This window comes from Ceratosolen solmsi, unplaced genomic scaffold, assembly GCF_000503995.2.
Source record: "Ceratosolen solmsi marchali unplaced genomic scaffold, CerSol_1.0 scaffold11, whole genome shotgun sequence".
Lineage (NCBI taxonomy): Eukaryota > Metazoa > Arthropoda > Insecta > Hymenoptera > Agaonidae > Ceratosolen > Ceratosolen solmsi.
The window spans coordinates 7,121,490-7,137,006 of record NW_011948416.1 but is presented as its reverse complement, the minus strand read 5'-3'; the positions used below and the strand labels follow the sequence as shown (position 1 = coordinate 7,137,006).

Genomic DNA, 15,517 nt, shown 5'->3' with positions numbered 1-15,517 from the left:
CATCGCGACCTTGAGCTGGTGCCCGAAGCTGGCGAGATCCTCCCTGAAGGCCTCGCTGCCGGGCGTCAGGGCGCCCGAGGCCGGCGGCAGGGGCGTCGCGTTGCTTCCTACCTCGGCCTCGACGCCGTCCTCCCCCAAGCCGTCCTCCTCCGCCCCGACGAGGGCCACCTCGTCTTCGTTGTAAATTTTGAAGTAGGCGATGGTGAGGTAGATCACCGAGATTATGAAAGACGGTATGGGGATAGCCATCGCGTACACGAGATTCATGTACACCTGTCGATCGTCGCCGGAGGAGGGCGGGAATAAGGACAGAAGCCACGTGAGTTTGTGTGAATTCGCGAGCACCTCTCGGTGGTACCTTAATTGTTTATTCGGCTCTACTACTTTTTATCGTAATGTTATTGTGCGAAGACGAGGTGCCGCTTTTCACTAAACTGGTTCTATCCTTACTTTTGTTTTTGCTAAATTCGGCTTATCTTATCGCTCCGTACTATTGGTCTACTTTATTCTTGTATTATCGCGATAGCGTTTACGTTACGGCAGACGCTAAAATTTAAACTAGAATTCAATTAGATTCACCCGATGCACATCGACTTTATTCTACACTAGTTTAATAAGTCAGTGGGACTTGCACTGCAATATTAAACTAGAATATATAACTAGAATAGAACGATATATCTATAGGATTTTTAAAAAATTATTATTTACTTACATTGCATATTGCAATTTCGCACTACTAGCAATTTTAATGTAATACCAAAATAATTATTATTTAATAATGCCAATTGCCAATAGTCATTCTAGATAGCCTTATCTGTATATTTATCCGATCCAAAAGCATTAAAATAGACTCTTTTTTTTATCTTTTGCAACAGGTGTGTTAAGGAGCCTTTAAATTAATATTGACACTTAAGAAAATTTATGAATTATACATAATATATATCAACTACATCGATTGTATATAATACAATCAATCGACTTAATATTTAAAAAGGAAAATTTATCTAACAGTAAATTTAATTAATACTTGAATTTTGCACGAAGTTTTGTACATTTTAAATGGAAAGTTTCAAAGAAATTAAAAATAGTTAAAAATTTAAAAACAAATAAATTATGATATCGATATATGATCAATTATAACACGGATACAGATATCATGTTTATATGAGTTGAAATTTTTTATTCAAATAATTATAGACATTTCAAAATCATTCTAATTTTCAAGTATACGTGTATAGCAAAATCTAAGAACACTACTAAAAAACACTACTAAACATATCTATTTTCAGTAATTTATAATAAAATTAACAATTTAATGCATTCGAATTTTAGTGAAATTATGTTGGTTACCTACATAGTGCTATTCACTTTTAACTTTTACCTATAAATAAAATATGCAACATCTGATAATTATCAAACTGTCATTGATTACTGAGTAAAGAACATCTTATAAATCTAAATGTAAATCTTTATATATATATATATATCTATATATATTAATAAATTAGTAAAATTAACATGCTGAATTAGATATAAAATAGTTTTCAAAAAAATCAATAAGATAGCGTTTTTAAAGAGATAATCAGAGCAATAATTTTATGGTAATTTTTTTTTTTTTTTAAGTTAGATCTCGTTACACCAGTATCCAATACAATGTCTGCATTCCAATTGCAATAAAGTAATGATTAAATGCGGACCTGCCACATGTCGAGGTCGCTGATGACTATTCCAGGATCGACTTTCGAATAATAACAGCTAAAATTTTGTCCCACATTGGCATATTGCCTGATGAAAATGGTACAGTTCAGCATTGGAGGATAACCGCATCCCTTCACATTCGGAAACAGTTTAGCCCCCGTGAAGTACCACTCGGAGTCGTTTCCCATGAGACCTAAGATCAAGGAAAAAATCGTGGCTGCTCGACATTCCACTTTTATTCTGATACTCTTCTATTCACTCCAATCTTATTATTTACGGGAAAGCAATTTGAGTTTGACATCCCCGACAAGTATGCGTGTTTTCTTCTCTTATTTTCATTTCAGAATTCGTATTTATGCCTGAAATATTCTGTTGCTCAATTTACATCACGGGCTTTTATTAATAACAAATACGTAATGTTTATCGTACAAAGGAATAATGCGTGTCGCGTGTTTAGTACACACATTCACTTTGTCATTTGATGATTAGAATTAACAAAGTTATTAGATAAAAATTTATTAAAAATTTATTAAAAATCATTTAGAATAAATAACTGCTATGATTTAGTATTGCTATATGCATAAAGATGTATAAAAATGTCATAATGTTTTAATTCGGCTTTAATTATTAATAGTGAGCTATTCATTAGCTCACTATAATGCAACTAGTTTTCAATGACTCGACATCATTTTGCACAAAAACTATTTACGTAAAGTCTACGTATGGTACATTAAGTGGCTGCTTTAATTTAAAACTTTTAACATATGGACAATATTTTCTTCTCGCATAGAAATCTCGCATAGAACATAGAAAAAAATGTATTACCGATAGTGTATTATTGATCATGACTATTGATAATTTATTTACATACTCATCTCCGTAAAATAGTTTGAAAAGTATAAAGAATCGATTAGTCTTGTACACTAGTTATTGTAATTTTATCAATATAATGACTACATCAATATACGATAATAAAAGAATGTAAAATCGAACAAATTTCATGCCCGTTATTTCCATTAATTTTCGTAAAATATATTGAGCAAGATTTTCAAATTTCTTCAATTCAACAATTAGACAATAACGACAGCTTCGAAAATTTAAAAAGTCATGTAAATAATTAAAATTGAATGTAAACTTTATCGAACTTTAAATTTTAAATTAAATTGTAAATTAAATTTAAATAAACTTCAAATTTATCGAACAACCAATGCATAATAAATGCCGATTTAATAAATTAATAATTGCCAATCTAATGAATAATTATGAAAATCTTAGTAATTATTTAGTCCCATTTACATTTCCGACTGTATTCCTTCATTTGACGTTAATTTTTTGACGAATTGCGCACAAGGGACGTTTATCCTTGCACAATTTGTTTTCGTGAATATTGTTTTCGCGCGGGGCGTCTTTATGATTAAGCATTACTCCGTATTTGGCTTTCTGCAAATTCTCTTCTTTACGAGTGCACTCGGGAATAACAAAAACTAAATGAAAACTCGCTCAAAATATTTTAACACAGCTCAAGATCCCATATAATTTTATTCTCCCAATATTACGACTCTTGACAGAATTTATATTTAGACGGTAAATACCGTCCCAGAACTCGCGCCTACCACCACGAGGAGACCATTATATTATATATTATAACATATGTGGTGGTCCTTCGTCACCGGTCGTGTAAAATACCTGTGGGGAAAGGCTTGGGCAGCCCGTCCTCATCCTCGTCCTCGTCAATCTCTTCGTCGTCAAGGTCTTCGACGTAATCGTACTCCCTGAGAGAACGTTTAAGGCGCCTATTCTTACCAGCGGCCTCGTCCTTCTCGACACCTTTGACAACCTCCACCCTCGCCTCTTCTTCCATCGACGCATTCACCGGTAACTTGTAATTCACGCGTATCTGGGTACACTCGAACAATTCCTTCGTGCAACCTTCCCTACATGACGTCCAAGAGCAGTTGCTCGTACCTATGTGCAATGATTTTCCAGATTTACGACGCACTATCCTTTTCCTTTTGCGTTCGTTTTCAACGGCGATTCTTCCCCTTCGCTCAATTATGATTACATTACACGCATTGCTTTCACTTACTACCCTTACGTATTATTAATAGAATATTAGAACTTCTGAACGCGAATCTACTTAATCAATCTGACAATATTTTCTTTCGTTTTGTGTGCTTTGTGATGTGATGCCGTATTCACGAGTGGAATGTGGACGAAGGAAAATATTGCCGATTGCAAGGCACAAACTCGTTAAGATATTTAAGTTAAGAAATGTACTGTTGAAACTGCTTGTAAATTACAAATTACTGTTAAATGAATGACAAATTATAAAAAAAAAATATATATATATTTGTCTATTTTACCCTGGTTTACATTCGTATTTTAAAGGGCATCTTTATTTTTGTAAAAAGCAATTAAATCCAAAAACAATTGTCAGAATAAACGAGATACGAATTTGTAATTTACCTAAGTTTATGTTTTTTGAAGTTCTTTATTATATTTAAATGAATAGTATTATATTACAAATTGGGTTGTAACACAGCGAAGTTGAAAAAAAAATGTAATGTAACCATAAAAGCGCAACTGCAATGATAATAGAATAATACATCTAAAATCACAAACCTTAGAAGGGTCAACACGAGAAATAAGAACAAAAATATAGAAACAATCGTGCAAAGGTAATAAACAATATAAAAGTGAAAAAAATCTAGAAATAGCTAGAAGGAGAAAGAAGTAAGTGACGAGAAGAGAGGAAAGTCTGAGAAATACCGTAGGGAATGTGTTTTTGTAAAGTCAGTCGAGAAAAGCGGAGGACTCGAGATAACAATTCGTGGCACTTTTTTGTACTCGTTGTACACATATACGTATAGATACATACATTTGCCTTTAAATAATGAAATATCTAACATGGCTATGTATGATACTGAGAGACTGGGTCACAAGATTTCGTTCTGATTTCAAGATCAACGTAATTTTGGATTATTTTCTCTGGAATTGTGAATCGCGCAAAATATTTATAATGTAATATGTGAGGCATTTCTTAAGAATTTCCTTATTTTATGAAATTTTATTCGTATAATTTGCAACTTTTCTCATTGTCAATTTTTTAATGTAAAATATTTCATTTGAAAATGTATTCCTTTCATTGTGAATGTTTCTTATTATCATTCTAATCTAAAGCTTTACATTGTTCTGCTATTCTTTTTCAGATTAAACGTAGATTTTAAAAGAAAACTTATCATATTCAATTAAAAATGAAAAAGAAACCTTTTACATATATTATGTAATTGTTGACTGCGCAATATTGTTTATGAATATTTTGGAGTAATTTAGAATTTTGTACTTAGTAATAGTTTACGATACGAAATATTTTTATTATATAAATATATTTAAGTAATTATATATAATTATCTATTATAAACAATTGTTAATGATAAATTTTAACAATAAATTTTTAATAACTTATTAATAAGCCAAGATAAAATATCTGCTTTATTTACATATTTTAATATATATAAATGGCATTATAATCTTTTATTAAATTTATTAAATTTATTTATTAACATATAACAACAAGTTGTTTTATCTATTAATATCAAGTACTTGTTGAAATAATGGAAAGAATTAAATATTTATTATCGATGATTGTAAACTCTTATTTATAACGGAAAATTTTAATTTCTATATAAATGTAGTTAAAAATATTTGTGTGTAATAATTAAAAACAATAAAAAACAATAAAAAACAATATATTTCACATAATTAAGATAACTGCGGTCACGCGTATTATTTTTTTACAAAATGTATATCTCATTCATACGATTCTGATAGATAATTGTCGTTTAATTATAAATTATGCACTTAAACGAAATAATGTATATACAGATTTTCCAATAATCTGGGGAAGAATAATTTTCAATTAGAAGAGAATTTGTTATATATTAATAAAATAAAACCATAATTTAAATATATATTTATATATGATACAAATGTTTACGAAAACAGAAATCCTTCAAAATAATTATACGAAATAAAATACTCGTAAAATAAAATACACAAGGCGACTTTTTATTATAATTTTTTATTAATGTAGCAAGAACGTCACAGACATAATAAATAACCACTTGCTATTATATGCGTTAATCTTAATATATATTATGTACTTGAACTTTTTTTATTTCGAGCTCATAATTATTTTTATAGCGATTTAATATTATTTGCATATGTATTTATATTTTTATTTGCAATTCGTACAATCGAGAGGGAAGAAAAATAATGATTGAACATGTTTAATATTCACAATAAATGGCTTGCAATATGAAATTTATTCATAATTAATGTCATAATTAACTTTCGACCATGAATTTGAATAGAAAATTAATTTAGATTGATATTTGTAGAAACGAAAGATTCTTTTAATTCACTTATTAAAATTTTAAATATTAAAATATAGTGGTTAAAGTTAAAATGAAAAATAAGTTCATAAATATAAGTTTTAGGATTTCATTAAATAAGGCTATCAAGATAAATTTTTAATATAATATATTGTCAAATTTTATTACTCAGATGTATCATTTATGTGAAGAAATTGAAAATAAAAAATTTGAATTCAAAAGAATCAAATTTCAATTACTTTTAAAGATATAAAAAAGTAATATGAAATATTTCTGATATTTGAAAGAAATAATAAAAAGTAAAAATAAATAATATAAAGTAAAGTAAATAATAATGTATTAAAATTAAGTTTATTTAGTTTAAAATTGTTAATAATAATATGACTTTTTTATTTGATTGCGCGTAAATTTTAAAATTTATGTAAAATCAATGTATATGTTTGTAAATGCAAAATACTATATATATATACGAGATACTTTAATAGTGTATATGCAAATTCAATTAATAATTTTTTCATTTATTTTATTTGTTTCTTTATCGACAGATACGGAATGTTCCCACTTATTAGTGTAACAATTAATTTTTTTTCTTTTATAATAATGTTATAGTACTTTGAATTAATCATAACCACAAGTTGACCTAATTTACAATACAACGACTTTGATATTCTACTAGAATGTTAATAAATTACAATCACAGTAATGTATAGAATATAATGTAAATAATCGTAATATTTTGTAGAAAATAAGTTATTCAAGCATAAAGTATATTTATAAATAATTTTGAAAAGCACTTCAGGATATAATATGTATCTTAAGTTTTTAAATTCGATTGTACCTAGCGGAAATTTACTACAGTAAACATATAAAAATATGAAAATATATTGTATGACACTAGAAACAATATTATTATATACATCTTCTACGATTTATAACCAAGTGATTCTTATAATATTTGCTGTCGCGATAATAATATACCTAGCACAAGAGAATAATGGCGACCCATCGAAGATGATCTAAAAATAATACAAATAGTTCTCGCGAAATTCCTATTTTATGTCTATATCCATGAATTTTCTTATCAGGACCTCGCCCTTACCGTACACTGAACAATATACAGAGATAAACTATGATTGATTTTGTGGACATATCTAGCACACTTTCATTTTCCTTTACTGCATTCTTCAATGGAGGCAACGAAAACTTTGTGTGTGACAATGCTTGTATCATCGTACACATTTTTGTAAGTGCGCGTGTCGATGTGTTATCGTACTCGCTTATCACAAAAAACACGAATGCACAATTCGTATAAAGCATCATAGTAACTGTATTTTCATATAATTTACATTATCATTTATTACAATGAAGTTGAAAAGTATTATATTATATTACTATAACGCTAAGTAGAAAACTGCTTAAATAATTGATTATTTGTATTATAACATGAAATAACAAGGGACAAAATTTTGTATAAATATAATGAAATTATTCTTGAAATTAATATAAATGTTGTTCAGAATCAATACAAAATATTTAAGAGAACATAAAAAATATTTAAGATAACATAAAATATAACATCCTTTTGTTTTACGTATTTAATTTAATAAAATGTGATATATTTGGTTTAATTACACATCTTTTTTTATTTATCCTATTATCATGTATTCAATTTATATTTTGTTTTTATTTACACAACATTGTAATAAATTTTCAATTAAAATTATGTTATAAAGTAAAACCTCTATTATTCACTAACTGGTAGTGAATTTTGAAAATATATAATATGTTGATAATTGTATTATTAATATAAATATTTTAATGGCAACTATTATTATTTCTTTTTAATATCAAAACATTTGATAAATTCTTAAAAATAAATTGAAATATCTATCATTATTTATTCTCCTGTTTCAATATATATAATATTTTATTAAAAATATTTAATTTTTTTAAGCATTTATGGTGTCTTTAATATATATTATAATATTTATTAGTAAAGTCTTTATTTATTTAAGTTAAAAATAATAGTCATGTGAAAAACCATTACATCTAAAATAATTTTGATAAGCTTGAATAATTTTTAGTAGCAGAAATCTATTTTCATTGCGCTTTAAATATTAATATATTATTATATTATTATATATATTAATATATTTTAAAATATTAATATGTTTTATAAAAGAAGCATAATTTCCTTTTGACGTTTCGTCTAAATTATTATAGTTTAGAAATGTATAAAACATACAACAATATATTTATTCAAATTTTTTTCTTCTTCAAATATAGAAGATTATATAATATAAACTAAAAATTAGTTTATTATTACGTTTAATATTATTTTGCAATAATAAAAACTGGAATTTAAAAACCTTTATCAATTTTTTAGTCTCGTCATATCAAATGAGTTTTCGTTAAAGAGCGTTTTATTGAATTATTTCATAGAAACTTTTTTTGGAACCATGAAGATTAATTAGTATCTCGTCACATAATATCTGTTGTAATAAATTATTCGAAATTAAGGAATTAAATCTTATAATTAAAATTATATTTACATTTTTTTTCAAATATTAAATTTAATAAAAAAAAAATTGAAAAAAAAACGTAAAATATCCGAAAAATATGTTTAATATATCAATATTTTCATAAGAAAATGACATTATCTAATCTGCCAATGAATTAATTTATTATTTAGTACCTAAGAAAGTTATAAGAATTTATTTATTCCTTTATATTTGTTTCCTTTAAGACGCTTCACATTAAGTATCGTAAATATTAGTACAACTTTAACGTTAAAAGGCGTTTAATTAAAGGTAATTAATTATAATAATGAGTTTATTTATCATAAGTGCCAAGCAAATAACGGTAAAAAAAATAATGGCAAACAGTGCTCTATAGTGTGACAGTGTAGAGAGATCCAGGAACGAAGAAGGTAAACAGTCGATGCGATTGTCAAGGAGAACATTAACTATAAGGACTATAACAGACAGGTTTCAGTGGTTACACTATACTATGACTATTTTTTTAAATTTGCATAACATGATTTGCCACCGACTATAAAGTGAGCATTACGATGGACATCGCCTGCGGCAATTGATTACTTGAGTACGTCGTTTGCGCGCTCGTAAAGTCATCGGTAGGTGTGAGAGATGATCGAGGTAAATGGCATATTCGAGTTTCAAACTTTTGTAACAATTATATGGTCTACGAAAATATAATTAAATTCCCTGAGCTTATACTTAATAAATTGATATTTCCGTGATTGATGCTTTGCCTAAATACTTCAGTCGTATTACTTTCAGTTTTAAGCAGTCAATTTTTACTTATTATTTATTGTCAAGTTATTATGGATAATTGACAATTAATTTATTTATTGTATGTTATATTTTAAACGGAAGAAGAATTATTACATTTCAATCAGTCCTTTCAATAATATATGATTTTATAAAATTATAAACATTACAAATTACTCTATTTCAAAAATACTTATTATTATCTATTATATATATTATCAAATCTGCTATATTGTAAATTAATTTTTATTTTTGATCAATGATAGTTATTCCTATAATATAATTATAAACATATTATGTGAAATCATAAAATAAACATTATTAAAAGAATATAAAAATTGTTTCAATGTTTTCCTAAATCAAGGCAGTGGGTAACATAGTATAAGCTGCATTTACGTATATAAGAATAAATGAAATACTTCTTTTCAAAAAATAAATGCAATTACTATAAAATATAAAAATTCATAAAGAAAAATACAAATAAAAGAATATTTATTATAATAACTGTATACAAAATAGTATTAAATATTTAAAAAATTATTTGTTATTTTCTAAGTCACGTAATAAAAAGTACCCAACATGCTTTATAGACTAATATTATTAATTTTTTTATCATAAATTGACGTTATAGATAATAGTTGAAATTAAACAATGGCTTGACAATTTTATATTTAAGAATCTATTTCATGATGATGTCGAAGAATTTAAATTTAGATCGCTCAACATGAAAATCCTTTATAAAAGGATTCATATTTCATATAAATATATTTATATATATAATATACAATAAATCATATAAATATATCATAAAAATATACTTCATATAAAATATGAAGTATTTTATAGTTCAGCAAAATAATTCAGAGTATATAATTCAAAGTAAGTTCAGCAAAATAATACACTGAGAGATTTATTAGTTAAAAAATTGTCAACTATATTAAGAGATTAATTATTTTATCAATGAATCAATTAATCAATTAATCATAAAATCAATTAATTTTATTATTTCATCTTTTTATTATTTCTTACAGAGCAGTAATTTTTTATTTATGTCATTCGGATAATGAACTATAAATATATGAAAAATGAATAGCGTACTATAAATAAAAGGAATGTGTATTAAACAAAATTAATTCACAATGACGATATAAATGCAATATTGTAAATATAATGATTATTTTTATTAAATTTTAATATGGTTTTGGAACAAAAATCAAATAATCAATTATTTGTGTTTTTTTTTTAGAAAATAATAGTGATTACAAATTAATGTGATAGCAAAATACTATGTAATAATGTATTATATTAATAGTAATCAAATAAAAAAAAATTGATATATTTTGTATATATATATATATATATATATATTTTTATATATAATATAAATTGACTTTAAAAATTTTCTTACGTTAATATCAAACTAAATATCAATTTAAAATAAGAATAAAAAATGAATCAAACACGAATCAAATATGAAAATATAAATGCGTAAAATCATATAAATCATTCATTGACAGAATTAGAGTTGTCACAAAGAAATGAATGTCACGCGTAAAAGTAGAGATAAGTAGAACAAAAGATGTTCGGAAATAGAGGCTTATGAAAAAGAAAAAGGTCTTGGCACAAATATCAATGGAGACGATCAACTTTAAGAAAAAGGATATTGTAGATATACCCACATGAATTTTGTCATCATGCACATAAGAGAGAGAAAGAGAGAGAGAGAGAGAGAGAGAGAGAGAGAGAGAGTGAAATCGAAAGCGAGATGAAATGCAATACAGTTATATGAATGAAATTCTCACGTGGATAAAAGTGACGTAAATATTATTTATAATATTTTGTGTAAAAAGTGCTGTATTTAATGTTCTAATGAAGTTTTATTGTATTATAAATTTTTATGAATTTGTTAATTAATACATCAATTTAATTTTTTGAAATAAATTATTTAAAATATTAGTTATAATTAAATTAAATTAACACATCAGAAATTTTATAAATTATTAGATAAACATTATTTGGATTTAATTTTTATAAAATTAAACTAAAGTCGTAAAAATAATTATAGAAATTCATTTCCCATTGTTTCTGACATGCGTCAAACAATGTTATAAGCGACTCTAATATAGACAAACATTGTATTATTTAAATAAATTTCAACTGAAGTAAAATTGATTTTGGCCAATTTTTAGTTCAAAGTTAAAATGCCGATCCCATCTGCATTGAAATGCAGTTAAAAATTCATTAATTTTTCACTTTATATCTATGTATTTATATCGATTTAAAAGATGTTATGAAAATTCTGATTGTTTTATAATTAATGTAAATAGATCGTGAATAGCAGTAGTGTTTGAAAGATTTTGTAAATATAAAATGATTTAAATATAAATTATTTGACTGACATAATGGAATATTTCCAATTATTTTTCGTAAAACGAAGCAACCTAAATGCAGAATTAAAATACATTTTTTATAGATAATTAAATTATCTATCTCAAACAAAAATATTACTTTAATTAACTATAATAGTATATATTACACATATATACTATTTGATTGATTAATGTAGAGAAATACCGTTAATATAATTAATTATTTATTATATTCTTACTATTTTCATTTAACATAGTTAACTATTTTCTTTAGATTGCGTAATAAAGTTTTCCAACGGTAGAATAGAATAAATTTATTAGTAGTAGAAATTTAGTATTAGAATCAAAGTATATATTTATAAAGATTTTTTTTTTTTTTTTTTTTTAATATTTGATTCTGTTAAAAATTTACGATACAGAAGCATACCAAGAATAGGTAGTAATAATATTTCATGCAATCCGATATTTACAATTTATCAATGATAATGGCTAATTGAATACTCATTGATCGATCGATTCATATCTGAAATCTAATGGAAATGATTTATAGTAAGTGACTATGTCAAAAATATCAAATCATAATAAAAAATCATTAAATCCGAAAGTCTCTGAAAAATGCATGTGCATAGAATTACAATTATTATTGCGTAACAATGAATAGCCAATTGAAACGAAGAAGAATAATACTAAATAAGATAAAATAGCAAAAACGAATTGTCGTAGGATACATTAACGAATAGCCGCGGCTAAACATAGAATTAGGATAATAAGCTTTGCACAATACAGCGAAACAGTGGACTTTGTTAAGAAAATGAATAATCATTTTCAGAATGCTATGCAGCAACAATGCAATATCGTAATAATATTTCGATATCAATATGATAGGATTATAATTATAGAGCTCTGGTAATGTCATTAATATTAAGCGACGAGCATCAGCAAAGCAACGAGCCGCTGGTTCCGCTAGCACTGACGCTTGCACAAAGTCAGAGCAACGATTAATCCTACGAGCAAATTCACCGAGAGCGAGTGAGAAAGTACAGGAAGCTGGCCTAACCGGGCCTTAGTCCTAACCCCCACATCGATTCACACATAAAGCCAGAGGTAAAAAGAGGTAAAAGTGACTTGGAAGGGAAGAATGCGATCACCTCTGCGAGATTCGACGTCGATGGTGACGCACTCGGCGGGTCTTGTGTCGAACTGCATGAAAATCGTGGTGAAGGCCGGATCGATGACGAAGGGCACCAGGAAGAGAAAGGCGAAGAGACTGAAGGTGCCGAGGAGGATGAAGAACGCGGTCGTGTAGAAGAGCAGCTTCTGCAGGAACGTCTGTTTATCGAGTTCCGTCTCCGCCTCCATTGTCGTTGCGTCTCGGTCGGCGGCTTTCTAGCCCCCGAGATCGAGAGTCGCCCCCACGACTTACCGGCTCCGAGAGGCCGGCGATCTACGATCATAACCAACCACCCACCCCATCCCCGCCGAGTTATTGCTTGCTTTGTAGCTAAACGTTAATCTTGCTAGAGTGGAAATTCGCTAAGGTTTTGCAAGAGTGAAAAGCTTCCCGTTCAATATCTCTTGTCGCTCATTCCGAGCCATCCAAGCGACAAATTACTTTATTTCAACAGACTTCGTTCATTCCCGTGAATAGAGGTTAAGGCACTAAGCCATGGCCCTCGTACTCAAAGCACGGCATTCGTAATTACTAATTTATTTCGGCTACAATTTCATAATATTGCTGAATGTTCACTCTAATGCAGACTAGCGATGTATTTACTGTGTAGTAGAAAATATCAGATAAATTTCGATTGATTTAAGAAATTTGTTCTTTAATTATTCGCGCCTTTACTCGATTTCTCCATTCAAGTTTTTGTACTGTCAATTGATTTAATTATTACTCGATGGGATTCGAGCTTTTAATACATTGTATTATCTGCTGATTTGAACATCCACGTAGAATTATTGATATATTCTTATTATTTGAAAGATATTCTTCGTTTTGCATTATTAACCATCACCATATATAAAACAGTCGTTTATTTATGGTTTTCTTCAAATTATTGAATATAGCTCGATTTTTATAATATTATTATAAATAATAAAACGACTTCGATATATGGGAATGGCGTATTCAACATTTTGATAATTAGATAAATACTTATCGTTGCATGGTTATGAAATTTTTAAACAAATTTTATTAAATCAAATGTCATTTTCGTCATACTTGATGTATGCAGTCATGTAATATGTTCTTAATACAAATTTCAATATTTTTATTCACAAACGTTTGTCGAGATTCAAAGTGTCATTATTCATACAAATTATCCATTAAATAACATTCATTAAAATTATTATTATTATTAATAATATGTTCTTTAATAAACATTAATTTGCATTTTTTTTTTAAATAATTGTGTTAAAAAATATTTATTTGTAACAATAATTATATAAAAAATTGTGATATGTATTTTCATTAACCATTTAAGAATATTAAAACTTTTAATTACGGTAATATTTTCATAATTAGTTATTTCTTTACGTATATATTATGAAATCAGAATATTTACAGTACCTGCAACGATTCATTCATATATATCTTTTATAATACTTTTGATAAATATCTGTAAACAATGCATATTTTGAGAATTTTATATTTTCAATTAAAGAACATATTTGATAATCACGTCAATTAAAATTTATATTATGTACAAATAGAAGCATAAGATACTATTCCATATATACTTTACTGCTCGATTTAAACATGATATTACATAATTTTATGTAATTAATTGATGTAAAATATTAATTCTTCAATAATGAATTTAATATCATGGAGTTTAGAATTTTGAGTAATATCACGAGAATATGTTTACTAATAATTAACATTGAATATTTTTCAAAAATTACCATATAATTTACATAATATTTTTGGTACACTTACATAAATAATTTAAATTAAAATATTTGCACATTCTCTAATTTTTTTCTATTTTATTAAATATAGATATAATGTTAAAATATTAGAAGCATAGTTAAAATAATTATACTAAATTAAACTTCGATACATTTTATTACATATGTATGTATTAAGGTTTAAGGATTTATTAGTTTACCCTTTTATTTATATTCAACGTTTGTTAAATTATTTCATTAAAAATCATCTTGCTATGTACATGTAAATTTATATTGTGACTTCGATATTGCTTAGAATAGGTTAAATACGTTCTATTATTATCATTATTGGATAAAAGAAATAATATATTCATTGTTTTTTCCAAGTAAGTAAAACTTATCGTAAAATATTTTCTAATTTATATTCATTACTCTATAAAATTTCGACCAAAATAATACCAAGACTACAAAATATGCTTGCACCATATGTTTTAGTACTATCATTTTTCTAAGTTAAAATACATATGTATACAAAATAATAAAATATCAATTTTAATAATAGTAGTATAAATGCAAAATTTCGGAAATTGTGAAATTTTATAATTTCTTAATTAAATTATAATCTGACACTAAAGTAAAAGTTCTTTACGAGTTAGTTAAACATTCTATTTATATATCCAAGCAGAACTTGATAATAAAAATATTCTTATTTGAATAATGAAGTCTATAAAACAAGGTTTTTAAAATCATTGAATGCTATTTAAAACTTGGGATTAATTACATAAATTAATTACATATTGTAAAATTCTGTTTAAGAATTGAAAAATAACTAAATGCATATTTTTTGCATATCAATTAATAAAAATCAAATACAAAT

General features: G+C 26.4%; 1 protein-coding gene across 1 annotated transcript in view; it reads right to left on the bottom strand.

Moving 5' to 3' along the window:
- The window catches only part of LOC105359252 (temperature-induced paralytic E), a 39,849-nt gene that overhangs the window by 17,748 nt on the left and 6,584 nt on the right, over positions 1-15,517 (bottom strand). Inside the window, 4 exon segments of the mRNA XM_011495787.1 lie at positions 1-273; positions 1,698-1,891; positions 3,385-3,663; positions 12,900-13,195. The exon segment at positions 1-273 is cut by the window's left edge and continues 27 nt beyond it. Of these exon segments, the coding sequence (XP_011494089.1) occupies positions 1-273; positions 1,698-1,891; positions 3,385-3,663; positions 12,900-13,110 (957 nt within the window). The 5' untranslated portion in view covers positions 13,111-13,195.